This window comes from Drosophila serrata, unplaced genomic scaffold (assembly GCF_035046125.1).
Source record: "Drosophila serrata isolate PLE 108 unplaced genomic scaffold, ASM3504612v1 contig_100, whole genome shotgun sequence".
NCBI classification, from domain to species: Eukaryota; Metazoa; Arthropoda; class Insecta; order Diptera; family Drosophilidae; genus Drosophila; species Drosophila serrata.
In genome coordinates, this window is record NW_028256998.1 from 603,225 (window position 1) to 627,938 (window position 24,714).

At 45.2% G+C, this 24,714-nt stretch overlaps 7 protein-coding genes across 11 annotated transcripts; 4 read left to right on the forward strand and 3 right to left on the reverse strand.

The window, feature by feature from the left end:
- Window positions 1–11: 11 nt before the first annotated feature.
- Window positions 12–7,294, reverse strand: LOC110185747 (gastrin/cholecystokinin type B receptor). 2 transcript variants are annotated; one of them, XM_020954744.2, is made up of 5 exons: window positions 6,740–7,294; window positions 2,635–3,245; window positions 1,901–2,577; window positions 1,560–1,813; window positions 12–1,498 (listed from the first exon to the last, which is right to left on the reverse strand). In XM_020954744.2, exons 2-5 carry the CDS (start codon window positions 3,106–3,108, stop codon window positions 1,245–1,247), a joined length of 1,659 nt encoding a protein of 552 aa, XP_020810403.2. In that variant the 5' UTR covers window positions 3,109–3,245; window positions 6,740–7,294; the 3' UTR covers window positions 12–1,244. The 2 variants fall into 2 exon arrangements, with proteins under 2 accessions (XP_020810403.2, XP_020810404.2); XM_020954745.2 differs by having other exon boundaries at window positions 2,635–3,248.
- Window positions 7,295–8,259: 965 nt separating this feature from the next.
- Window positions 8,260–11,163, forward strand: LOC110185627 (protein RCC2 homolog). Its single transcript, XM_020954577.2, has 4 exons — window positions 8,260–8,391; window positions 8,875–9,279; window positions 9,350–9,931; window positions 9,991–11,163. The coding sequence occupies exons 2-4, from the start codon at window positions 8,935–8,937 to the stop codon at window positions 10,525–10,527; spliced, it is 1,464 nt and encodes a 487-aa protein (XP_020810236.1). The 5' UTR covers window positions 8,260–8,391; window positions 8,875–8,934; the 3' UTR covers window positions 10,528–11,163.
- Window positions 11,164–11,374: 211 nt separating this feature from the next.
- On the reverse strand, window positions 11,375–12,742 carry IPIP (Inositol phosphatase interacting protein). Its single transcript, XM_020955138.2, has 4 exons — window positions 12,537–12,742; window positions 12,139–12,474; window positions 11,860–12,078; window positions 11,375–11,802 (listed from the first exon to the last, which is right to left on the reverse strand). The coding sequence occupies exons 1-4, from the start codon at window positions 12,595–12,597 to the stop codon at window positions 11,516–11,518; spliced, it is 903 nt and encodes a 300-aa protein (XP_020810797.1). The 5' UTR covers window positions 12,598–12,742; the 3' UTR covers window positions 11,375–11,515.
- An 80-nt stretch (window positions 12,743–12,822) lies between these two features.
- On the forward strand, window positions 12,823–14,823 carry LOC110186099 (uncharacterized). Its single transcript, XM_086841034.1, has 2 exons — window positions 12,823–13,575; window positions 13,699–14,823. Exon 1 carries the CDS (start codon window positions 12,823–12,825, stop codon window positions 13,369–13,371), a length of 549 nt encoding a protein of 182 aa, XP_086697160.1. The 3' UTR covers window positions 13,372–13,575; window positions 13,699–14,823.
- slmo (PRELI domain containing slowmo) lies at window positions 13,772–14,823 on the forward strand. The gene has a single exon (XM_020955140.2). It carries the CDS (start codon window positions 13,772–13,774, stop codon window positions 14,417–14,419), a length of 648 nt encoding a protein of 215 aa, XP_020810799.1. The 3' UTR covers window positions 14,420–14,823.
- On the forward strand, window positions 14,538–20,749 carry Pfas (phosphoribosylformylglycinamidine synthase). Of its 4 annotated transcripts, XM_086841033.1 has the most exons (6): window positions 14,538–14,918; window positions 14,985–15,166; window positions 15,734–15,882; window positions 16,261–17,368; window positions 17,590–19,872; window positions 19,947–20,749. In XM_086841033.1, the coding sequence occupies exons 4-6, from the start codon at window positions 16,273–16,275 to the stop codon at window positions 20,642–20,644; spliced, it is 4,077 nt and encodes a 1,358-aa protein (XP_086697159.1). In that variant the 5' UTR covers window positions 14,538–14,918; window positions 14,985–15,166; window positions 15,734–15,882; window positions 16,261–16,272; the 3' UTR covers window positions 20,645–20,749. The 4 variants fall into 4 exon arrangements, with proteins under 4 accessions (XP_086697159.1, XP_086697158.1, XP_020810796.2 ...); XM_086841032.1 differs by having other exon boundaries at window positions 15,734–17,368; XM_020955137.2 differs by lacking the exon at window positions 14,985–15,166.
- Window positions 20,750–21,307: 558 nt separating this feature from the next.
- Window positions 21,308–24,600, reverse strand: LOC110185717 (FAST kinase domain-containing protein 1, mitochondrial). The gene is made up of 5 exons (XM_020954695.2): window positions 22,746–24,600; window positions 22,411–22,690; window positions 22,067–22,341; window positions 21,719–21,914; window positions 21,308–21,657 (listed from the first exon to the last, which is right to left on the reverse strand). Exons 1-5 carry the CDS (start codon window positions 24,496–24,498, stop codon window positions 21,450–21,452), a joined length of 2,712 nt encoding a protein of 903 aa, XP_020810354.2. The 5' UTR covers window positions 24,499–24,600; the 3' UTR covers window positions 21,308–21,449.
- Between the last annotated feature and the right edge of the window lie 114 nt (window positions 24,601–24,714).

A 24,714-nucleotide genomic window follows, 5' to 3' on the forward strand; every position in this document is an offset into this window, starting at 1 on the left:
AAAACATTAACTTGTAGTATGTAGCATGTATTTATAGATTTTAAAGTTTCTCTCTTGTTTCAATGCAGATTTAGTTAAAGTACAAAACGATGACTATTTTTAAAGTTAGCTTAAAGTTGTATAGCTACTAATTTAAAGGCGATAACAACTGCTGCTTCAGATGGCTTTAAAGAAAATATTCTGAATATATATTGTAGAAAAAAACCAAGTCGTCAATAGCTGTAAACAGATAGTGGCCCGCTGGGGAGCATATAGTATATAGTATAGTATATAAAAGTATAGAAAATAGAAGTGTAGGGTATACGGTGAAGGTGGAAAATGAAACCCGATCTTGTGTCTGATCGTGTGGGTCGTTGTTCACGCATCTGAAACACGCAAGTTTCCGTGGGTCTCTGCTTTCTGCTGCAGAATTGAATTGCACTATGGTGTTCAGACTTTCTGAACAATATTAAACATTTTTCTTTTTAGCAATATAAAGAATTGTGTTGTAGAAATAGGTATATAAGACTATTTATATAACACTTTCGTTTTCGCACACATTTATGTTAATTTTTTTTTGTTAGTATTTTACTTGTTTTATGTACATATGTATGTATGTACTCGTAGTTAATTAGAGTTTAGGTTTACATCGTTTAAAGGTTTTAGGCTTTTGTTTAGTTTAGTTTGATTCGTTTTGTTTCGTTTAACTTGGCTTAAAGCGTTCTCTTATTGCTTTTCTATGAGAAGGAACATAGTACAATATTTTTCTGCTTAAAATACTAAACAACATTTTTAAACAAGTCACTAGAAGAGTTTTTTAAAAAATTTCAGTTTTCTATTTTACCATTTCTGCTCGTGGTTAGGTTAGGCAAGAGTTGCGACAGGTTTCCGTTGTGTTAATATTGCATAGCTTCAGGCGCACAACATCGTAGTGTAAATAAGCGTCAACTAACTCTGCTATGTATATGTTTTGTAGGGTAGAAGTCGTAAACACATCTATGAATCTATGCGCGCTCTATGTACTGTATATTATGTATTCTGCACTATGTATGTATGTAGATACTATCTAGCCATTGAGTTACCTTTAAATCATCTAGATAGTGTCCTTATGTTGGGTAGAACCAGAGCGTTTGTTAGTGTTTCATCGGTAGTGGAAGGGAGGGAGGTAAGGAGGGAGGGAGGGAGGCATAGGTAAAAAATATATATATATTATATATATGTGTATATATATAGTATGTGTATATCAAGTATAGCTTAGTATCACACTAGTAGAGATAATGCGAAGAGGCCTGAGCTCTATACTGTTTCGGTGTCAGCTTAATTAACTTGGGGTTGAATGCCCCCAGGGCCGCCTCGTTGGTGGAAGAGGGTGGTGGCGGTGCTGTGTGCGTCCGGAAGCGCGACCTCAGGAAATTCTGCATGGACCGCAGACGGATGATGGGCGCGCAGGGCGATTGTCGAAGCGAGTTGTGGTTGAGAGCCCAGTAGATCACCGGACTGATGGCCGAATAGAAGTAGCCTGTGAAAAAGAGAAAATGATTCAAGCTTCTGCTGCAGTATCCTTAAATCTGTACACTCACCCAGGAGCAGGCTGAAGTAGACAGAGGTCTTGGTGCAGTGCTGCTTGTAGCCCAAGTTCTTGTAAAAAATGCAGAAAACATGCGGCGCCCAGCAAACAATGAAGATCACGGCGGAGGCGATGAGCATGTTGGCTAGATGCCGTCGGGAGCGCAGAGTGGACGTCTGCGGCAGCGGAATTCCAGGTGTGGCCGGTCCACGTCCCGCTCGGTGGATGCGCTGCCGTTGCGAATGGGCTCGAATCTCCCTCATGGCCCTGGTGGTTAAGTAATTTTAGAAAATCAACAATGATCGTACATTTTTTAAATATGCAGGATTGCTCTCCTATATAAACTCTACTCACCTGGGCGATATGGGATTGCTGGAGCGATAGGAACCCGGTTCGAGGGCCGAGCCAAGGGACCCATTCTGACGTGGCTGCAGGTTGTGCAGTTGAATATCCCCCGGGCTGATATTCCCTGTTCCAGTGCCATTTCCATTTCCATTCGAGTTTTCGTCCCCCGTGGTGGCACCTCCACAGGCCGCCTGCTGGGCGTTGGGGCAACCGGTCACGATCACCATATGCGTCTGGCGACGCAAGATGGGAATGGGTAGCGGCAACTCTCCATGGGCTGCTCGAGCTGTCAGCGAGAGAGCACAGAGCTTGCGTCGCACTCCATAATGGTTAAGCAGCACGCCCACACCCGGCAGCACGAACACGGCAATGGTGTGGGTGATGATGAAGGACATGAACATGGCATTGGCTCCTATGTCCGAGGTGCAGCTGATGCTAACCGGATTCGGCGTGGTGTTTCCACCCCTGCCAGCACCTCCTGGGACCACCACCGACTTGGCGATGATCTTGTAGGCGAACAGGAAAGGTGTGCTGATGGCAGCCGAGGTCAGCCAGGAGAGCAGAGCCAGCGAGACGTGCAGGTATCGACGCTGACGCAGCTGCGCCAACCGAGGGTGCTTTACCGTGGCATAACGGTCCAAGGAGAGCATGAAGAACGAGATGGTGCTGGCCGCCACGGGCATGACCTGATGGGTAATGGATTATTTTTAGAGATGTTGCATCTCTTCAATTTATTTACTCACCTGTATGTAATGTATGACCTTGCAAAGCACCAGCGGCAGGGATTGTGTGCGACGATTCATTGCTAGATTGAGGAGCGTGACCGGGGCTGAGATGCCGGTGACCAGGAGGTCGGCAATGCAGACGGCCAACAGCAGGGGATTGCGCAGACGCACCGACGAGGCCGAGCAGAGGGTCAGCACCAACGTGGAGTTTCCAACGACGCCGCCGAAGACAACTAGGCCGTAGCTGACCGCCAGCAGGAGCAGTGTCAGGGAGGAGATGGCGTGCTCCGAGTCCTCGGCATCGTACGGATCCTCCAGGCTGAAGTTTCCGTAGTCATAGTCGTGCGTGGGGACAGAGTTTTCCGTTGGCAGATTGGCATGCTCGAACAGGGAGTAGGGCAGTTCCCCGGAGTCAAGCTCCTGGCTAGTTTCCAGGTGATGGCGGCGCCGGTAAAAGTTCTCCCACCACTGCTGCAGATTGTTGCTATTCATGCTTCCGATCCCGAGTCCGTCTCCGTTTCCGATGCTTCTTCTGCCTGCAACCTCTGCCTAGTCCTGGTCCGTATGCGATTTGTGCGATCTTTGATGGCGATGCGATTGTATGTTCGCCTCATTTCATACTAAAGGTGCTGCTGCCATGTGGTGCATGACACAAAAAGTAGCAAAGCAACAAAATGCAATCATCATCAGTCTTTTTGTCTCCCAGCAAGGACACCCATCCACCTACACACACACACGCACACCCACAGGTACACTCACGTGCCCCACGCCCACGTACGCCAGCACACCGCTCTGGCCACGGACGCTGACACTGACACTTATGCAACGAGGGTACGACGATTGCGAACAAGGCGCACTCAGAGATTAGTGCTGCTCTTCCTTCCGCCTTCCGCCCTACGCCCTCTTTCCTCTGCCTTCGAATTCCGCCCTGACCATCATTTCCCCTCCCATTCATCTGTGCGGGCCGAATAAATGGCACTGCAACCTTGCACTTTGCGTCCTTGACAAATAACCACAAGGTTCACCTCGTTGAAGGATTGAGCGTATCCTTTTGTTGTTGCAGCCCTACTTCACTTCGAAAACGGAACCAAACAAATATTATTGTAATTTCGGTAATAAAGGAAAATATAGTAATAGATGTAAAGTATAGTAAATAATTATGTTGGAGTTCAAATGGAAGATAGCTGCCGTCAAGTTAGGTTCAAAATAAGATGCGAATTCCATCAGTAAAGTGGATAAACCTTACTTTACACACAACAAATATAAGAAAGCTCCTTAAACTCTCCAAAATTATATATATTCTTGATCAGCATCACAAGGCAAGTCGATTAAGGCATGTTCCTTGGTCCATGGGAGGCCGCAGATCTAAGATCTGGGAGTGAAACTGTTTAACTTGTGCACAGATAGTTTCATTTCTTACATTCAGTGGATCGAAATTATTGTTTTGGTATAACATTCTAGTAAATATGAGATAGTGCACAAAACTCTAAGTATCAGGTATCTTTTAAACTAATTTGTCAACTGAAACAGGCTAGCCAAGAATTCGTTACCTTAACCTAGCTTGTTCTTGAGCTTCCTGTCTATCCTGTTTTAATTACAAATCAGTCTAATGGATATCTGGTTCTCAAAGCTTTTTTAATTAAATTAAACAAAACATTAACAAATTATTTTATTAAAAGTAAGGCTTCCATTTTAATTTCCTAGATACCTTGGATCGTACCATAAGGTTAGAAGTCAGTCAACAATTTTAATCTAAGTAAGGATAATTATGTAAGAATAAATAGGTGTGTATAAAACAGAATTAACAAAATTCTTACATAATGTATACTGTCAGTAAGGACATCCCTATAGGATATGCTATTGTTCTGTTTTTTGTGTAGCCTCTGTGACAAACAGATGGACATGAGAATTAACATATATGTATTTTTGTCCCTGCTTTGTTCTCGAGTAACCAAATAAGTACGTTATGAGGACTGAACTACAGCTTGAGAGTGAGTCACCTTCGCGAAAACTCAACTTGGTCTCTTATGTGGCTGCATCTATGAATAAGAGGCAATGGCAGACAGCGCGCCTTGTGTGCGTGGGCCTGGGATGCTTTGTGGGAGGTCCTTTCGGGTGGGAGGACCTTTGTGCTGCTGTGTATCAGATTTGTTTGCGAGTGGACAGCTTTGGCGGAGGGCGGCGGACCGGGTGGGGGAGACAAAAGGACAGGGCAGAAGGCACCCAAAGGGGCTGGAGCCTCCCCCAAAACAACGAACGCTTTCCTGCGCAGTGTCTGCGCGATGTCAACGCTTTTGCCTTTTGCTGTGGTTTTTTCCCTGCCCATTGTTTGCGGCTGATGATGTGACTGACGTTTGCTTAATCTGCTTAATTTGCGTTAATTTAATCGTGGCTGACGGTGTGTGCCACACACATGTACATGATAATGCGAGTGTGTGAGTGCACATGTTGCTCTCGTCACTTTGGCGCCTAGTCCTAATTTAGCATGCATTAAAAGCGGGTTCCTTTTACCTAATCCCAAACTCTTACCGGCAATATACATAGATATGCTGTCACATATTCGTAATTTGTATGCCTTTGTTTTTATCGTGTCTTAAAGACCAATAACCTGTTGAGTTACCTATATGAGTTTACATTTCATTTTCGTACGCCAGGTAAACTGAATATAGGAAATACAATCAGCTATTTTAAAGAGCTTATCACAACTAGTTGTTGATTCGAAACTAATTAAAATGATGTCTTAAAATACGAAATTATATATTTTATTTGTTTGTTTTTGTTCTTTTCTATATTCTATAGAAAATTTTGAAAAATATTTTAACGGATTTTCAATTCTCTGTAATATATTAGAAATTTCTTATTCTACCTACGAAGTCTCCAAGTGATAAACTGTCAAGGGTTTTCGAAAACCTAGTGACTTTTCAATGTAAATTCCCTTAAAATAAGTTAATTTTATCCCGTAAAAAAGTTTAAAGAGTACTTAAGATTTATGTCGAGGGACAAACAAACAGATTTTCTATATTGATTCTTCTGTTAGTAAATAGAATTTAATTATACATGAATGTAAATATTATAAGCTTGCTATAATAATAAATTTCGCTAACACCGATTTTAATATCAGAAGTTGGGTGTTGCTTCGCCCACTTTGTTACCTTGACAGGAGATTTTTTTTTAAATAGAATGTGTATGTATTAATTTAAGTCGATGAAGCTTCAGCAACAAGCACAAGAGGTGACAAAACCAGGCCGAAAGGTGTTTTTTCCTTTCTTATTCGCGCAGTAGCGAGCAATGGCCAAGCAGGAATACGCAGGAGACAAGAGAGAGAGAGAGAGGAAATAATGATGACAGGATTTTCTATTGTTGTTGCTGTTTGCTGTACTGCTAATATGAAAAGTGCCAGCCACAGGTGAGTTAATGTGGCACACACAGTCCGATATACGGATACACGCAGCCGGGCGGGTGTCCTCTCCTGGCCAAAACACAGGATACACAACCATCTGCTTCTGCTCGGTCTGCTTTGCTCCCTATTTTCTTTGACTTCAGGCTTCGGCTTCGGCTTCAGCTTCAGCTTGCTTGCCCGTTTGCTTTTTGTCTGTTTTTATTGATTTCGGCAGCTTTTATACGCGCACTATGGGGTGACGGGAGGTTAGAGGTCGAGTGTGGTGGCCATGGCTCATTCGTGACGGCTACAATGGCAAGCAAACAAGTCTTTGTATCTTCGCGATGAAAAATAATTATACGTGGTATTTATTGCATTTTTTATGCTACTCCCTCCATCCACCCAGACATGGTCGAAGCCCATTTTGAGGAGTGGATTTTGGGGCAGGACTCTCGCTAATTAGTTTCTGGCTCGCTCTCGCCTTCTGTGAAGGAACTGCGAAGAAAGCGTGGGCGGGAAAATGGGCGGACACACACACACACTTAGTGGCACAGTCACAGCCACACACAGAGAGGAGCTCATCGCAAAAGGCATGTAAAAAAGCGACACCATAATTACTAACCATAAAAATGCGTGGCATGACAAAGGCAAAAATAATGTTGCATACCAATTAGTGCGACATCACACCAGCACACACACACACACCCAGAGGCATCATCGCGACGTATACGTAATATAACCTACCGTGTTTCACTTGGCGAAATATGTACGTTAGTTGTTGCTTCGTGTTGATGCTGTTGCGGTGCTGTTGCTTTTTTGGCAAGGGGTTTCAATCGAAGGCACTGTAATTTACAGTTAGATCTATTGTGCTTACTGGGCTGCTTTGTTGTTGCCGTTGTTGGTTGTCAGTTGTCGGTTGTCGTTTTTTTTTTTTTTTTGTAATTTATCAAAAACACATTTAGCAAATATTTTGTATTTCAACTGTAGTTCGCAGTCGTGTAAAATCGCGTTAAAAAATACTGGCCGTCGACATCCTTGGAATATATTTTGTTGATATTGTTAAATGTGTGTGCCCCCGTGTTTGTGCCCGTGCCCGTGCTGCTGCTGGTGTCTTGAGTGTGTGTGAGTGTGTCCAGGGGGGTGGGGGTGGCGAAAAAAAGGTAAAACGAAACTCAAGGCGCGGCGTGAAGCAGTGATTCCTCAGCGGCGCACATTACTCGACAGGACCACGGCGGAAGACTGTGCCAGGCGAAAAGTCGACAGGACCTCGGGAGGACTATGTGAGGCAGTGTTGCCAGCGTTGCTTATTTCTAGCATATTTAAAAGTGGAAAAGCTTGTGAAACTAACTAGATTTTAGCCATAAAAATGCTTATATTATTTGTAATTATCTCTATTTTTTCTCTAAATTGAAAATAATTATGCTTGGTTTCTCTCATTTGGGTGTAGTTTCTTGTTTAGCCATATTATTTTATTTTTAGCTTATTTTTACTAAAAATAAAATCATTTCGGTCATATCCTGGCAACACTTGTACGAAGACAAAAGTCGTTGGGAAAGTCGGTACCAGAGAAAGCAGCTTTGAGAGCGAGCTTTTCGCCTCCGGACTTTCGCTTTCACTCGGCAGTATGGGCGACCATGCTGGGGACTGGGACAACAGTCAAGCCACCACAAGTCAGAAATTGGTTGTAAACTTTAATTAATTAATAATTTTGAAATATTTCAGAATATATTTTTTTTCGATATTTTAATAAGTCATCTATAACATATAGGCTACGAATTTGATCAAATGAAAAATAAATAACTAACCGGCTTAAAAAGTAAGATATGATTATAAATCACGATTAATTTTGTAACAAAGTTTTTTTTTTTTTTTAATATTAAATTTAACTACATTGAAATAGTTTGTAATCTGTAATTTTCAATGAAGAAATTTAAATTAATTAATTAATTAATTAATGTATAATCTCAACCTTTTTATTTTGTGTTGTTTTATAAATTTTTTATTTTATGTTCAAATTAAGTTTATTTTTTAAATTTAAAAATATCTTGTATGATGTATCGGGTGGCACAACGCGAACGATTATTATTTCCTACTGCTATTAAAAATCTATTTAAAGTATATATAGAAATTAAACAAAGATTTATTAATTCATAACTCATTTATTAATTTTTTTGTAATACAAGTTATTTTATGAATTCTTTTTTAACAATATCTGGAAAATATAATACATTCAACATTTAAATATTTTGGTATATTTATAGAGTAGTATTTATTTGAGGCCACGGTATGTTTAATCGTTATCGTTATCGGCGCGGTCACCCTGGTTGCGCTATAATCAAGCGTTGTTTGTTGTTGGCCATTTTGCAGTGAAAAATAGTGAACCCGCACACCAAACTGTAAGTTCGCGTTTAAGATTAGGTTTAATGGATCCGGGATAGGTGTGGAGCCCACAGGAGAAGGTGGAATATATTACCATATCCGAACGGTGGCCATGGTTCGCAAAATGTAAAATGTCTTTGTGTCTGTGACATGACGCTATCACTTTGAAACGGTTTTTTGGGTGATATTCATATTGTTCCTGGAGCTAACTAAGGTTTCGCGAGAGGTGTTCAGTAGCCAAGCCGATATCCAAGTCCATTCAGTTATTTTGTTTGGTTAAAACATCATTTTTTGCTATATCTGTTGGCGTCGCTTACTCCGGCAGCGGCTTTCATTTTGTTTTCTTGCAAAAACCACCACACCAACACAAGGCGCGCACACACACACTCACACCACCAAGCGCGTGAGAGAGCGGCTTGCTGCCAGCGTTACGCTCCGCTGCGTACGAGTTTTCTGGTTCTGGTTCTCAACGTTCTCCCTAACTCCCGCTTCCGTTACAGCCGCGTAGTCGTGTAGACCACACAAATCCAGTCCAAGCAGCACTCACAAAATCTTAAAAGATGTCAGCTAAGCGCAAAGCAGGTGGCAATGGAGCCGGGCCCAACAAGCGACGACCCAAGAAGAAGGAGTCCGACTACGAAGATGACTTCAGCGACGAGTCGGATGATGGCGGCGCTCAGCAGGCGGCTGCCGCCGCCAACCAGATGGAGGTGCTCATTCCCCACGACGACCTGGATCCGCCCAGCAAGCTGCCGGAAGATTTGCTGGCTACGCTGGAGAAGACACCCGGGCAGTTGCTGCTGGCCGGCATGGTGACGTGGGACCTGACCGGCAAGCGAGACCGCAAGAATGTCACAAAAGTGCGACCGAACTTGTACAGCTTCCATCGGTTTACAGAAGAGAAGGTAAGGATTCGAGGGGTTCATCGGGCTGTATATTCGAGTGGTTTTCTAAATTTCTCCACATCTTGTGCAGTATCGGTACGTGGCCAGCGGACCAGCGGCCGCCCACACAATTCTCATCAATATGGATCGTAAGGCGCTCGGCTTTGGTCGCAATCCTAGCGGCCAGCTAGGCCTCAGCCAGGACATTAAGCTGGTGGAGAAGCCAACTATCATTCCAGCCCTGGAGCAGCTAAACGTGGTACAGGCAGCCGTCGGCAGGCACCACACACTATTCCTCACAGACACGGGAACAGTCTACGCCTGCGGTGAGAACAAGTCCGGTCAGTGTGGAGTGGGCAATACCCATGCCAATATCTACTCGCCAACGCCGATAAATTACCGAGGTCCGCCCATCATCCGCATCGGGTGCGGAGCCGAGTTCTCCGTCATTCTGGACATCAAGGGAAACCTGCACACTTTCGGGCTGCCGGAATACGGCCAGCTGGGCCACAATACTGACGCCAAGTATTTTGTGAATGCCAACAAGCTCTCATTCCACTTTGAAACGTCGCCCAAGAAGGTGGTCCTTTATATAGAGAAGAGCAAGGAGGGCCACGTGACTCCTGTGGATGGTGTGCAGATCGTGGACTTTGCCTGCGGCAACAACCACACGGTAAGCGATAAATTCGTCAGCTAAGATTTTTGTGGTCACTAAAGGTCTTTATATTTTAGGTGGCCATCGACTCGAAGAAAAGGGTGTACAGCTGGGGCTTTGGCGGCTTCGGGCGCCTCGGTCATGCCGAGCCCAAGGACGAGATGGTGCCCCGTCTAATGAAGTTCTACGACACTCAGGGTCGAGGCGGCCGCAGTGTATATTGCGGCTCCACCTTCAGTTTGATTGTGAACGAACTCGGCCTGCTCTTCCTGTTTGGCCAGAACAAGAAGACGGGCGAGGCCAACATGTATCCCAAGCCAGTGCAGGATCTATCCGGATGGAATATTACCGACATTGGCTGTGCCAATACGTCGATCATGATTTCGGCCGATGATACACTCATCGCCTGGGGTGCCTCGCCCACATTCGGTGAGCTCGGCATCGGAGAGTTCCAGAAGTCGTCGACGGTGCCCAAGGAGGTGCCCAAGCTCGACAACATAAAAATACCTCAGGTTACAATGGGATACTCGCACACGGCTCTGCTTGTTGACACTAGCCACGAGGCCACCAAGCAGAAGTACGACAAGATGCCTGAGTACAGCATTGACGATTAAATTGATGGCGAAAACAGCTTTTCCTCAAGCAATCATGCTGCCAAGAACAACAATACTGCTCCACGAAAACTATAAAAAACTACCAGAAACCCAGAGAACTGATCATCGAAACGCTGCTGCTACTTATCGAAAAAATCAACCAGCAACTTGTATGCTATAAGTTAAAAGTTATTATTACTCTCGCTATCTATCTATCTATATGCGATAATCTCAGAATACGAATTAGTGATGATTTCGTTCCCAGCACCTATAAAACTTATTTATTTTCGTATCTGATAAAATTTCCCAAAATGTGTCCATCCCTTCCTCTTCTTTTTTATTTATTATGCCGCCCACCTTTAGGCTTAAACTCGATCCCACACAAACCGTACCATATGCATATTTTTACCCAATTGTATTTCTTTAATAAGCTACAGTATTCTGCATTTTATTCGAAATGAGTGAACAAAGGCAACAAAAGCATAAACTACAATAAAAAAAAATATAAATTAAACAAACTAAGCGCATAGGTTACGTACATATAAAAAGTATACCATGGAACAAATCCAATACCAGTTGCAACTATTAAAAAGTACATCTTGCATTTTAATCATATACAAACAAATATTTAAATAAAGAGAATGTTAGTATTTAGAATGATTATGTGTATCCATATCTGAAGGTTCTGCAAAGTAGACGTCGTTAAGTTGGTTTGCATACACAAAGGTTGTCCAAAGACTCAATTGCATCCCGGAGAAGCGCCCTCTCGAAGTGTCCATAGATACCATTGACTGTAACAAGAGAAGACACACTCAAGATCTCAGCAAAAAACTAATTCGTGCCAGGACACCAATTTTATAGCTTCAAATTTTCACTAATCAGTTTTCGTTTATTTAAACAAATCAGGTGGATTAAAACATAGTAAGTTCAAAACGCGAATTGGTTTAGCACAATAGCGAGTAATACAAATGATTGGCTTGTCGATAAAGCAGCCCTCTCCGCTTTGTTATCACAGCTGGATAAGGGGCTGATTGTGGCGCTTGCGATAAGCCTTTACTTCTGGCATCAGTTCCTGCCGAAAACGCTCATGGGTCCGGATGAAGTCTTCCTTGGCGCTGTTTGTGTGGCCCGTGTTTACCTTATTGTTGTTGGGGCCGCGCGGTAATACTGTAGATACGCCGCCAACTATTTCTGGACCTCGCGCATCTGGGTAGAAAACGCTGGTAGCTGTATGAGTGGGAGGCGGGAGGCGACGGACTGTCTTGGGGGTGCCATGCGGACTTCTGTTGGTGGCATCTAAAATCCGTAATTTCTCGTAACCATGTTATAGGAAGATGCATCACACATACATACCTTGTTTCATCATTAACTGCTCTTGCTGGAGACGCGCGTTGCTGGAGCCAAAGTAACCATTTATAAAGGGCATGGGTGACATAACTACACCGCCCTTTAAGGAACTGTCGGGCGGCGGAGGAGCCGGGCGGTTAAAAGGATTAGTACGCCTGGGCGGCGGTCTTGGCCTAGTTTCCCTTGCAGAACTTTGAGACCCGTCTATGGCACTCCCAAGCACTTCTGTGGAGCAAGGATAAAATAAAATATTGGGGTATTCACAAACGAGCTGTGCTGTCTTACTGTTCCTGGAATCGTCCAGTTCCTGCAGCTGCCTCTGTAGTTCGGCCAAAATGATACGCTTGTACTCATAGCCTGCGCAGGTGAGAGCCTTCATCCACGTCTCCATGCTCTCCTGGTTGTCAGCGGAGAGTATGTAGGTGCGATTGCCGTTAAATGCTATTTCGAAACAGTAGTTGTCCACCTCATTCGACAGCTCAATGGTACAGCCCTCGACAATGATCAGTCCCAGGGGCTCTTTGTCGGTACGCGACTCGAAATAAAAGAGCAGGTTACCCTTTAGCACAAAGTAGCGTCTCTGGAAGGCCTTATTGACCTCGCCCCGCTTGTTGAGGAAGCCTGCAAACCGAAATGGATGATTAATACCAAAGTTAAACATTTAATACCTGATTATTCCTTGCCTTCCATGTCAAAGGGCGGTGCCTTCGCGAAGACGCACAGGTTCTTTTCGTTGATTTTCATGCTAGGCTCAAGGGCTCTGCATTCGAAGGACAATTAATAACGACAAATTTATTAAATTATTAAATTTGTTATTGGACGGTCAGGCAAGCTGACGACGCTAGGCAATCAGCTGTTGCTACCAGTGCCAGTGCTGCCACACTTTTTCGCACGCTCGATTTCGATTATCGGTAACTGCACTTCGTTTTGTTCTGGCTGTGCATCAAACGAAAATAAACCCGCACAAAAATGTCTTACCTGCTCACGGAAATAGCTCTGGAAATGCTGGGGTACAAGTTCTACGATACCAATGGAGTCTTCCACTTGACGAACTTCCAAAACAACTCGACGCAGCTGGAGTCGCACCCAGACGAGCCCTCTTTGACAGAGTTCATCGAGCAAGCTGAATCTCTGGACGAGGACTTGGATGGGGGTGCCGCTGCCAGTAAGGAGGTGAATCTGCCTACGGAACTCAGCCGCTCCACCGCCAGCAACCCGCCGAATGTCGCCGACGTTACACATTGTCGACGTGCGCCGGCCAAGGCGCTGGCAAAAATCATGGACTACGAAAGTGACAAGATCGCCGCCCAGATCACCAATCGTTTGGAGAAGGAGATCTCGCGACTAGGAGCCTATGACAACGAGATAATGCTCGAGCAATGCATCCATGAGGAGAAGCGGCTAATATGCGAAGACGCCGACGCGATGCAGAAGTTCCGGGAGTTTCTGCAGATTCACCTGCAACAAATAGACAATCGGCCGTTTGAAAAGTACGAGCGCACCTTTGGAACAGACTAGAGGTCGTGGTCATTTGTTGTACGAAGTCCAAACAAAATCAACTGCATACATAGCTATAATATTAAATGTAAATAAATTCTAATTATTAACGAAATTATACGAAATATGGTGACACTGCTACACTTTTACAATCGGTGTCAGTGTGACCCCATTCTCGTTGGTCGAAATCATTCCCATCACTACCAGCGCACAACACGAGTAAAGGTCAGCTCTCGGAAACTTGTCTCCGAAATATTTAATAATTCCGACATTTTAATCAAAATTGAACCAGTGAACTGTACATTACTAAATCTTTTTGTTTCGCTTTCCCAACCCTCTGCCCCGCAGGCCACAGCCTAGCTCGCTTGCGACTTTGATCCCCTCTCCCGAACGAACGGTGACGACAAACGGCGCTTGCATAATGAAAATCTGGACGTCAGAGCACACATTCAACCATCCTTGGGAGACTGTGACACAGGCGGCGTGGAGAAAGTACCCCAACCCGATGACTCCCTCCATCATTGGCACGGACGTTGTCGAGCGCCAGGTGGTCAACGGAGTGCTGCACACACACCGACTGGTGCAGTCCAAATGGTACTTTCCTAAGTGGACGCACGCGCTGATTGGCACGGCCAAGACGTGTTTCGCCAGCGAGCGCTCTACAGTGGATCCGCAGCGCAAGCAGATGGTGCTGAAGACAAACAACCTTACATTCTGCCGCAACATCAGCGTCGACGAAGTGCTCTACTATGAGCCACATCCAGCAGACGGGAGCAAAACGCTACTAAAGCAGGAGGCCACGGTGACCGTGTACGGCGTTCCGCTGTCCCACTACATGGAGGACCTACTGACATCCACCATCAGCTCTAACGCGGGCAAAGGTCGACAGGGCCTTGAGTGGGTGATAGGTCTGATCAACACAGAAGTGAAGGGAATCGCCCGGGGAACGGACGAACTGATACACAGCACGCGTCGCTCCATCGACGAAGTAACGGAGAGTGCTCGCAAGAGCATGGACGAGATTAGTGTACAGGCCGCCAAGGCGGCGAAGGCGATGCACATAACATAATTACTGATGTAAATCGACGGGGCAGGTGCGCGCTGGGGCTGTTTGAGTAGTGAATTATTTAACATGGCGGCGCACGGATCGCTGTTTTAGTACAAGTAACCAATGATGGCAATATCGACAACTAGCAAGGCCTGGAGCAGTAATAACTTATTTTCTCAAATCCATGCGTACATATATTTTATAATAGCTCCTTTCCAAATATTCCGCCTCCCAGTCATGGCTGGTGGCTGGGGTTTCACAAACGTTGACCAATAGGGATCTGATATTTATCCCTTTCTGGCAGAATTTGCGGAGCTCCGGCAGATCAATAAACTTATGCCGATTCATAGAATAGTCAATATAAGAATTGTAAAAATCGAAAAAGAACATGAAAAACAATTAAATGATATGTTTTCGCCCGCAAATCGATTCAAGACCATTTGGTTATCTTTATCTTAGTCAAATCGAAGATATGGCGTCTTTGGCATCCCGAACGGCCGCTAAATCGAGAAAAATTGCAGTAAGTATTACATTATTTAATTCCGAAAAAAAAGCTTTTAGCGTCTGTTTTAATTGGAATGCACAGGCCGACGCCTCCGACCATCAGTCGCTGTCCGTGACGTCGTAGTATAGTCATTGATTTGTTGCTGTTGCCATACGCTTATATATGTATTTATTATCGGCTTCCGCGACTCTCACAAAAGCACACGTGCTGATAAACCGGCTGTCTGCTGACCAAAATATTCCCAAAGAGTGGAAAGCTTTTTGGTAAGTGCTTGGAGTGTTTGACCAGCTGTGCCAAAAATTCTACTCATTTTTATTTATTTATATTATTCCTATTTTAAAAGCTATAGCATAAATAAATAAGAAAATTTTGTTTTTAATTTTAAAATTCGTCATTTAAATTTGGTAAATGTTAATGCCTTTAAAAGCTTTAAAACTAACATTTCAATTTTCTTTTCATTAATTTTTGATAATTAATTAATTAATTTAATACATGTGTTTATATGCTATATTTTGTTTAAAATTAATGGATTTATTATTGAAAGGTGATTTAAAATCATTGCCTACTTATGGCCACATGTCTTACTTTTTATAAGAATAATTGTGAATTTTTGAAAATGGCTAATTTATTGTTCGATAGTTCCTCCCAAAACTTTATGAATTTAAATTTTAAAATCAATCAATAAAAGCACTTCTACAAATTGAAACACCCTCTTTGACAGACTATTAGCGGTGTCACAAATTCAGTTTACATTTTAGTTTTTATTTAAAATGTTTATATGCCATTCTTTAATTTCTTACTAATTTTATTTTATTTTATTTCTTCTCCAGCCCTCTTATGACCAGCTAGGTGTTAAGAGATTAGCTCACGACATTGCACAGCACTGGCGAAGTCCAACCGATGCCGCTGAATCCAAAGCTTGTGATTCTCAGCTTTAACGCACGTGCGCGCCGCTGTTTGTTATTGTGCTTCAATTCGGGTTAGTTAGTGCCAATTGTGGCTTCTCTAGCCTATTATGACCCTAGCTTCCCATTCATTACCTCTCCTCGCGATCTGCTGTTTGTGACGGAAAATATGTTTACGTCGCCGGCTTATCAGCGACTCGGATTCAGGGGCTGGCAATAACAAAAACAAAAACAAGTTGTGACGGCGGTGCAACGACTGCCTGCATCCCATCTCTTTCCATCGGATCGGATTGGCTGTAACCTGAACCGCGACTGTGGTTGATAACCCCCAACGTGGGCTTCGGCCCACTGGTTGTCAACGGCTGTGTATTTGGACAGCCCAAGAACATTCTTGATTCATCAAGCAAGGCGCACGCACGGATTATTCTCAAGCTAAATTTAATTTCTTGCAGCCCAACGACGACATGGTCATCCTACGCTACTACGATGTGCAGGCCTTTGACGCGGCCGAGGAACAGAGTGTATGGCGCCGCCTCAAAGCAGAGGATGGCGGCTTGGAATCCGTACGCATGGAGCGTTGCTTTCATTTGGAGCACAGCGGAGCCAAAGTTGAGCACTCCCTGGCACTGGAGGAGCTGCTCATCTGGCTGGTTAAGCAACCGATGAACAGTGGCCAGAGCCTGACTAGGCGGCCCGTTCTCCAGCCGGAGGGTGTGCGACAGTTGCTTCTGGAGATCGGACCGCGCTTCAACTTTTCCACTCCGTTTTCCACGAACTGTGTGAATATCTTCCATAATCTCGGCTACACGGAGGTTCTTCGCATGGAGGCGTCAACGCGCTACCTTCTGACCTTCAACGATGATTCGACAGTAGTTCGTGAGGCGTCAAGATTCGTTCCCTTGCTGGGAGATCGCATGACGCAATGCCTGTACACGGCGAAGAACACGCCCAAGGAAAGCTTTAATGAGCAATTGCCGGCGCAATTGACTGACTGGCACTTTGTGCCCGTCTTGGAAGAAGGACGGGCCGCGCTGGTGCGGATAAACCAGGAGCTAGGCCTAGCTTTCACAGACTACGATCTGGACTTTTACCATGACCTGTTCGCCAACAAGCTTGGTCGCAATCCGACTACTGTGGAACTTTTTGACTGCGCTCAGAGTAACAGCGAGCACTCTCGACACTGGTTCTTCCGGGGACGCATGGTCATAGATGGTGAGGAGCAGCCCAAGTCCCTAATTCGCATGATCATGGATACGCAGGCGCACACGAACCCCAACAATACAATCAAGTTCAGTGACAACAGTAGTGCCATGATAGGGTTCAAGCACGAAACCATACTTCCGACCTCCGTAGTGGCTCCGGGCCCAGTGCGACGAGTCAATGTAGAGTCTGACCTGATCTTTACAGCAGAAACCCACAACATGCCCACGGCAGTTGCACCATTTAGCGGTGCCACTACGGGCACGGGTGGGCGTCTTCGCGATGTCCAGGGTGTCGGCAGAGGAGGTGTCCCAATTGCTGGAACCGCCGGCTACTGTGTGGGAGCTCTTCACATTCCAGGTGAGTAAGCCCTTAATTTCAGGAGATATTATTTGAGAGGATATTTATTCCATAAAGAGATAGGCAACTCGAGCTCTTAAGGTTTGGGTAGTGTATTCAAAATTTGTAGAACGTAGAAAAATTTAGTCTAAATAAAAAAATCTAAAATAAAATCGATAAGGAACTCGTATGGATATAAACATATACTAAAATTAATAATTACATTATCTTATTCACTACAGGTTACGAGCAGCCCTACGAACCATCGGGATACAAGTATCCAACGACGTTTGCGCCTCCCCTCCAGATACTTATCGAGGCCAGCAACGGTGCCTCGGACTACGGCAACAAGTTCGGAGAACCTGTAATCTGCGGCTTTGCATTATCCTATGGCCTCAACAGCATGGCCGATGCCAGTCAGCGGGATGAGTACGTAAAACCGATCATGTTCAGCGGTGGACTGGGCACTATGCCCGCCGCTATGCGGGAAAAACTGAACCCAGTTCGCGGTCAGCTACTGGCCAAGATCGGAGGTCCTGTCTACAGGATCGGCGTGGGAGGTGGCGCCGCCAGTTCGGTAGAGGTGCAGGGATCTGGAGACGCTGAGCTAGACTTCAATGCTGTGCAGCGAGGTGATGCTGAGATGGAAAACAAGGTGAACCGTGTGGTACGCTCCTGTCTGGAAATGGGCGACCAGAATCCTATTTTGGCCATACACGACCAGGGAGCTGGCGGCAACGGTAACGTGCTGAAGGAACTGGTGGAGCCAGGCTTTGCAGGAGCTGTTATCTTTTCCAAGGAGTTCCAATTGGGTGATCCCACCATAACGGCCTTGGAGCTGTGGGGCGCCGAGTACCAAGAAAACAACGCCATTCTCTGCAAGGCTGAAGATCGGGATTTGCTGGAGAAGATCTGTCAGCGCGAACGATGCCCCATCAGCTTTGTGGGCGTGGTGACGGGTAACGGACGTGTTACACTGCTGGAGCAAGCTGCACCCAAGGATGTGGAGAAGGCTTTGTCCAGCGCTACGAGCAGTACAAAGCCAGCTCCGTTCGACTTGGAACTAAAGTACGTATTGGGTGATATGCCAAAACGGGTGTATGAGCTGAGCCGCGAGGCTACATCCTTAAAGACTTTAGTTCTGCCGAGCAATTTGAGCTTGGATGATGCCGTAAAGAGAGTCCTTAGCCTGGTTGCTGTTGGCAGCAAGCGTTTCCTCACCAACAAGGTAGATCGCTGCGTCGGTGGACTGATCGCACAGCAGCAGTGTGTGGGTCCCCTCCAGGCCCCATTGGCCGACTTTGCCCTGACCACTGTATCGCACTTTAGCACAGCCGGTATCGCCTCTTCCATTGGCACCCAACCGCTGAAGGGTCTTCTTGATCCCGCTGCCATGGCCAGGATGTGTGTGGCTGAAGCCCTCAGTAACCTCGTTTTTGTGAAAATCAGCGAACTGGCGGATGTCAAGTGCTCGGGCAACTGGATGTGGGCTGCAAAGCTGCCCGGTGAGGGAGCCAAGATGTTCGATGCTTGCAAGGAACTCTGCCAGATCCTCGAGGAGCTGCACATTGCCATAGATGGTGGCAAGGACTCCCTCTCCATGGCTGCCAAGGTGGGTGGCGAGACAATCAAGTCCCCAGGCACCCTGGTCATTTCCACGTATGCTCCCTGTCCGGATGTGAGGCTAAAAGTTACCCCAGATCTAAAGGGTCCCGGTTCGGGTTCCGAGACCGCTCTGCTCTGGATAACCCTGGAGGAGAAACTTCGACTTGGCGGCTCTGCTTTAGCACAGGCCTATGCCCAGCAGGGCAACGAGTGTCCCAATCTAGCCAAGAGCGATATTTTGGTGAAGGCATTTGTCACTACCCAAAAGCTGCTGGAAAAGGGTCTCCTGCTGGCCGGACACGATATCAGCGATGGAGGACTGGTCGTATGCCTCATAGAGATGGCCATTGGTGGACTGAGTGGCCTCGACGTGGATCTCTCTGAGCCCTTGGCCAAGCTTAGGAACTACGATGGAGCTGCCGTTAAACTTAATCGCCCTGAGCTGGCCCTTCTTTTCGCTGAGGAGTGTGGCTGGGTGGTAGAGGTGAACAGAAAAGATCTGGACCGTGTTCGCTCAGTCTACAAAGACGCTGGAGTACCCAACCACTATTTGGGTGTGACAAACGGATTCGGTCTTAACGACTCCCGAGTTGTAATTAAAAAGGGTTCATCTACGCTGCTGGATCAGCCCCTTCGCTTGCTCTACCAGCAGTGGGAGCGCACCAGTTACGAGCTAGAGAAACTGCAGGCCAATCCCTATTGCGCCCAGGCGGAGTACGACAGTCTGGAGTTCCGAAAGGCTCCCCAATACAAGGGTCCTTCCAACCTGCAGGCCGAGCTCATTCTCAAGCGCTGCGCCACTACGATTCGTGTGGCAGTTCTGCGGGAGGAGGGCGTTAATAGTGAGCGCGAGATGATGTCCTGCCTTCTTCGAGCGAACTTCGAAGTGCACGATGTAACCATGTCAGATCTTCTGCAAGGTGAGTTGAATATAAGCCAGAGATTGAAATTCTATTACATTATTGAAATTAACTGATGAAAACTTTTGCGGCAGGTACCACCACTCTGTCACAGTACCGAGGTGTCATCTTTCCGGGTGGATTCAGCTACGCCGACACCTTGGGATCGGCCAAGGGATGGGCAGCCAACATTCTTCACAGTTCCCGCCTAAAGCCGCAGTTCGAGGCCTTCAAACGCCGCCAGGATGTCTTCTCGCTGGGCATATGCAATGGCTGTCAACTAATGTCGCTTATTGGTTTCGTAGGAGCTCCGAACAACTCAGTCGGCTCAGATCCCGATGTGGCCCTACTCCACAACCGTTCGCAGCGATTTGAATGCCGCTGGTCCACTGTGAAGATTCCAGCCAATCGATCCATCATGCTGCAAAATATGAAGGATATGATTCTCGGGTGCTGGGTCGCCCACGGTGAAGGTCGATTTGCTTTCAGGGATGAAAAGCTCATAACCCAACTGCAGACGGAGGAGCTGGTGACTCTCCAGTATGTCGATGATAACGGGCAGCCCACGGAACGCTATCCCCTAAATCCCAATGGAAGTCCTTTGGGAATTGCGGGTCTCTGTTCAAGGGACGGTCGTCATTTGGCTTTGATGCCGCATCCGGAGCGCTGCAGCGCCATGTACCAATGGCCCTATGTGCCACATAACTTTGAAGTGTCGGTATCAGAGGCGGAGAGTCCATGGCAGCTTATGTTTAATAATGCCTACAACTGGTGTGTTCAGTTCGATCAATAAAATTTATAGGTCTGTCTGAGAATATCAGTTGACTTAGGTAATATGTAAACTTTTCTACAATTTGTATACGAAGTAAAACTTTAATAAACTTTTGATATTTTGAAATATCAGCCTACTTTTGATTTAACCGAATTTTTTCTACGCTTTCCATCTCACTCAAAATATCGAAAATCCAGAAAGGAAACTAACTTCGGGAAGCCGAAGTTTATATATCTTGCCAATTTGCACTTGAATATTTGGATCGTATCAGAAATTGATCATAACTAAGCTTAAAATATTCGCATTCTTGGAATCGGTATTTTTATATGAGAATTATTTCGACAAATCGAAGTTTTAAAAACTCATAACTAAGCTAAAAATGCTTTAATTTCGATTTGGAAAGCTTTCCTATTTTAGTTTTTATTAGATTAAAATTCTGTATACTCATATCAAAATTTTAGAAAATAATTTTTTTTGTCAATTTTTTACCATTTTAATGATGTAATCCCTTATAAAAATTTGAAATTTTGAAAAAATTTAGAAAATTTATTTTTTTGTTCGGACATGCCTAAATCGATTCGGCTGATTCTGATCAAGAATATATGTATATGGTTTATAGGGTCGAAAATGACTCCTTCACAGCGTTACAAGCTTCTGAATAAAAATTATAATGCACTGCAAGGGTATAAAAACAACGAAGGTGAAGGCGTATCACCTTTCGCTTATCTATTAACATAATGTTAACATAACATAAAATCATATAAATTTATAATCCTACACTTTAAAGTTACATGTTAACCTAACGAATGTAACTAATCAACAACGACTATTGAGAAATCTGTAGCAAGCATTTTAGGAATTTTTCCTTGGCACCCTGTGTCGCCATGTACTTAGAGTTCCAGTCATGCTCATTTATTTGCAGCACTTTGTAGCCCATCATTTCCAAATGCTTCATTTTCATAGACTCGGGCCCTCTCAATGCAGTCAAATCGTTTTCACAGAACGAATCCAACTTTAGCAGAAGTATGGCCACCCTTAAAAAATATGGAAAGTACTTACAGAAATGAAATTATTGAAAGAAATCCATGTGCTTACTTAGTTATACGATCTAACATGGTGACCTCCGCAGGAGGTGCTGGTATTGGCTTCCTGTCCCGATCGAAGTGAATCACAAAATCTATGTGGTAGCCGTACGGTGTCGTATGATTGCAGCGAAAGTGATTATCGTTCTTTAGCAGATTCTGCAGAAGTTGTTTAACATCGGTGGTGAAGGTACTGGACCGAGCTGGCTCTGAAATATATAAAATATTAGTCACAAAAGTCAAAGTCTATTAAAAATATGTATTTTTTAAAATAGTGTTTAAAAATGTATTTAATTTAAGTGATAAATGTATTTTAAAAAGTTAAATATCGACACTGTATCGATAATCTGAACCTACTTACTTTTGCTCATCTGAGCTTCGATATAGTTCTGCTGAAACCACGGCACGTTCGCCTCGGGTAAATCCAGGCAGACTGTGCGATTCAGCTGCATTACCAGGTTGAGCACCCTTTCTGGATAGGTGGCCTTGGAGTAACAGACCTGTATTTCATCCTCAATCCGCTGAATAAACTTCACGCAGAATACGTTATTGATCAGCTTCTCCGGTATGGACTTATAGAAGCACAGTGCCAGGCAGGCTTGGACGAGTGATAATCCACTCATTTGATCAAAGTCTCTGCCAATGGGTGTAAAATAATGTATATGTGTATGTGTTTTTAATTAATTTAAAGCAAATTTTACTCACCTGAGTAATACGTTAGCTACATGATGCAAGACATGGGGAGATGCAGGTGTATAACCCAGGTTATAGGCACAGGTTAAGACCTTCTCAACGGTGTCTCCGGTGATGTGGTCATGCTGTTCGGAAATGTAGCCAAACATTGACTCCAATAACTCTGGCACAAAGAAGTGCGATGCGTTAAAATTGTACGCCATGTCTCGAACCACTCGGGAATTTAGATCCTTGCAGTGAAGAGATTTATAGAGTATCAGAGCTTGTTTGTATACCAAGGTATTCTTCAGAGCTGTTGAGAAGAAATCGGTCAAGTGTTTATTAAGTCAAAATAATTCCCAACTTACTTTTGCGATGGCTGAGGGTTCGGACAATCATGCTGAGTTCACCAGGAGTCAACGGATTGTCATCGGTGTCAGCTAGATGTCTTTCCGCACAGCCGATGAGGATGCTATCCATGGTGGACAGCTGCATGCCAGCCAGTGGGGGAAGATGCTGCCGAAATCTTAATTCGCTGGCAATTTGCATGCCGCGGCTAAGCAGAAAGCAATCCTGAATGTCCAGTTGCGGAGCCATCGATAGCATCTTGCTCAGTATTACGTTGGGAAATTTTTTCCAAGCAAATTGTGTCTGTCCGTAGGCCAATACAAACGCCGCCATGCGCGCAAATTTCGTTGGCAGTCTGCCAGCAATGTCCCCCTCTATGGCGCTCATGCACATGCGACTCAGCTTCCGCTCGACGGTAAAGTGCCGGTAGGTTCCTCCCAGGTTGTTGTTGAAGTTCATATAGCGTTGGCAGTGCCTCAAGAAGCGCAGGTGGGTTTGCTCTTCCAGGCAGGAGTCCAGCTCTCGCACGACTCCCGACCAGTACGTGTTGCACAGCCTCAGGTCGGAGATCTTCAAGGCGCGCAACACTCTAAAAAAGTGTCCGCTTGCACTTGGAAAGAGCCAGGCCTCTTCGCAGTTAATCAGATCGCGAAAAGTTTCCATGTACTCGTCCCTTTGCAGGGGAGTAGCAAAGTGGACGGCACAAGACAAAGCGTCTGCCGATCTTTCCTCCTTCAGTAACTTTTCTGTGGAGTCTTTGAGAGACTGCGTCAAAGTGGCAGGCTCTTGGTGGTGCAGAAACGCACGGCACACGCTCTTCAAATCTCCAGACTCCAAGTGGGGAATGCACGGGCCCAGGGCTAGCATGATCTCTCTTATTAACGGTGTGTGATCTTGTGACCATACCGGAATATTCAGCATATGGAGCACCTTGAGCAACGCCTTGGGGGTTTCACAGCTGAGGTCGCCGCTGTGCAGCATCTCAGTCACTCTATGCTTAAAGTCTTGAAGCAGTTGATCATCAATGAGCATGTGAAGCTGGAAGAGGCAGGTGGATAAGAGGCGAACCTGTTCTTCGGTGCTGCATTGGTTGATGTGCTTCTCCAACTGCGGCAGAAAGTTCCGGCACACAAGAGGCGCAAAGAAGTCGCGTTCCAAGTTAATACCCACCGACAGGCGTGATAAGGCGGTCAGAGGAATCACATAACTTCCATCTACTGCACTGTCTATCAGGCGAAGAACTCGCATCAAAACCGCCTCGACGGCTGGCTCGTGGTTTGCTATCCGCATTTTCCGCAGGTGGAGGTAGCAGCGACTTAGATCGTTAGTGTCCAGGTGGTCTATATGGTGGGTACTGAGTTGGGGCAGGACTTCCTTTAGCACACGCTTCGTGAGAGTATCTCTTCCTGGCTGATCTAGGCCTTGGTAGTGCTTCCAGAGGAGTGAGATGCTCTCCACCAGATGAGAGCCGTCCAGTACATCTTTTTCACTACTTTCTATCAACAACTCCAGAAGTTCGTCTCCCGATTTTGTCTCCTCTAGACGCGACAGTAGAGGGTCTTTGTCCGTGGCAGTTGTTACGATGAAGCTTTTTTGTTGGCGCCCAGTCGCCGGGACCAGGTGAAGACCATTTGCCGGTAGGAATGACGCTGCCGGCAGCAGAGGCGGCTTTGCCCCAATGTTTACTTGTCTCCTCAGCAACTGCAACTGTCGTATTTGCATGAGATATTGCAGGAACTTCCATTGTGCTCGGGGTGCGTAATTCAGATACATGTTGCACTCTTTGGTATATTTACAAAGATGTTAAATAATAATAATAGCAAGCCGCCGTGTAAACATGTGATGAATGGCGCCATCAGCTGTTTGCCCACAAACATAGAGAGCTGCCAACTCGTGGGAAAGTAAATTTACAACTCCTGATATAAATAAATTATATCTATACAAATAAATTTAATTATTGAATTGATAAATTCATAAAGTTAATAAAAC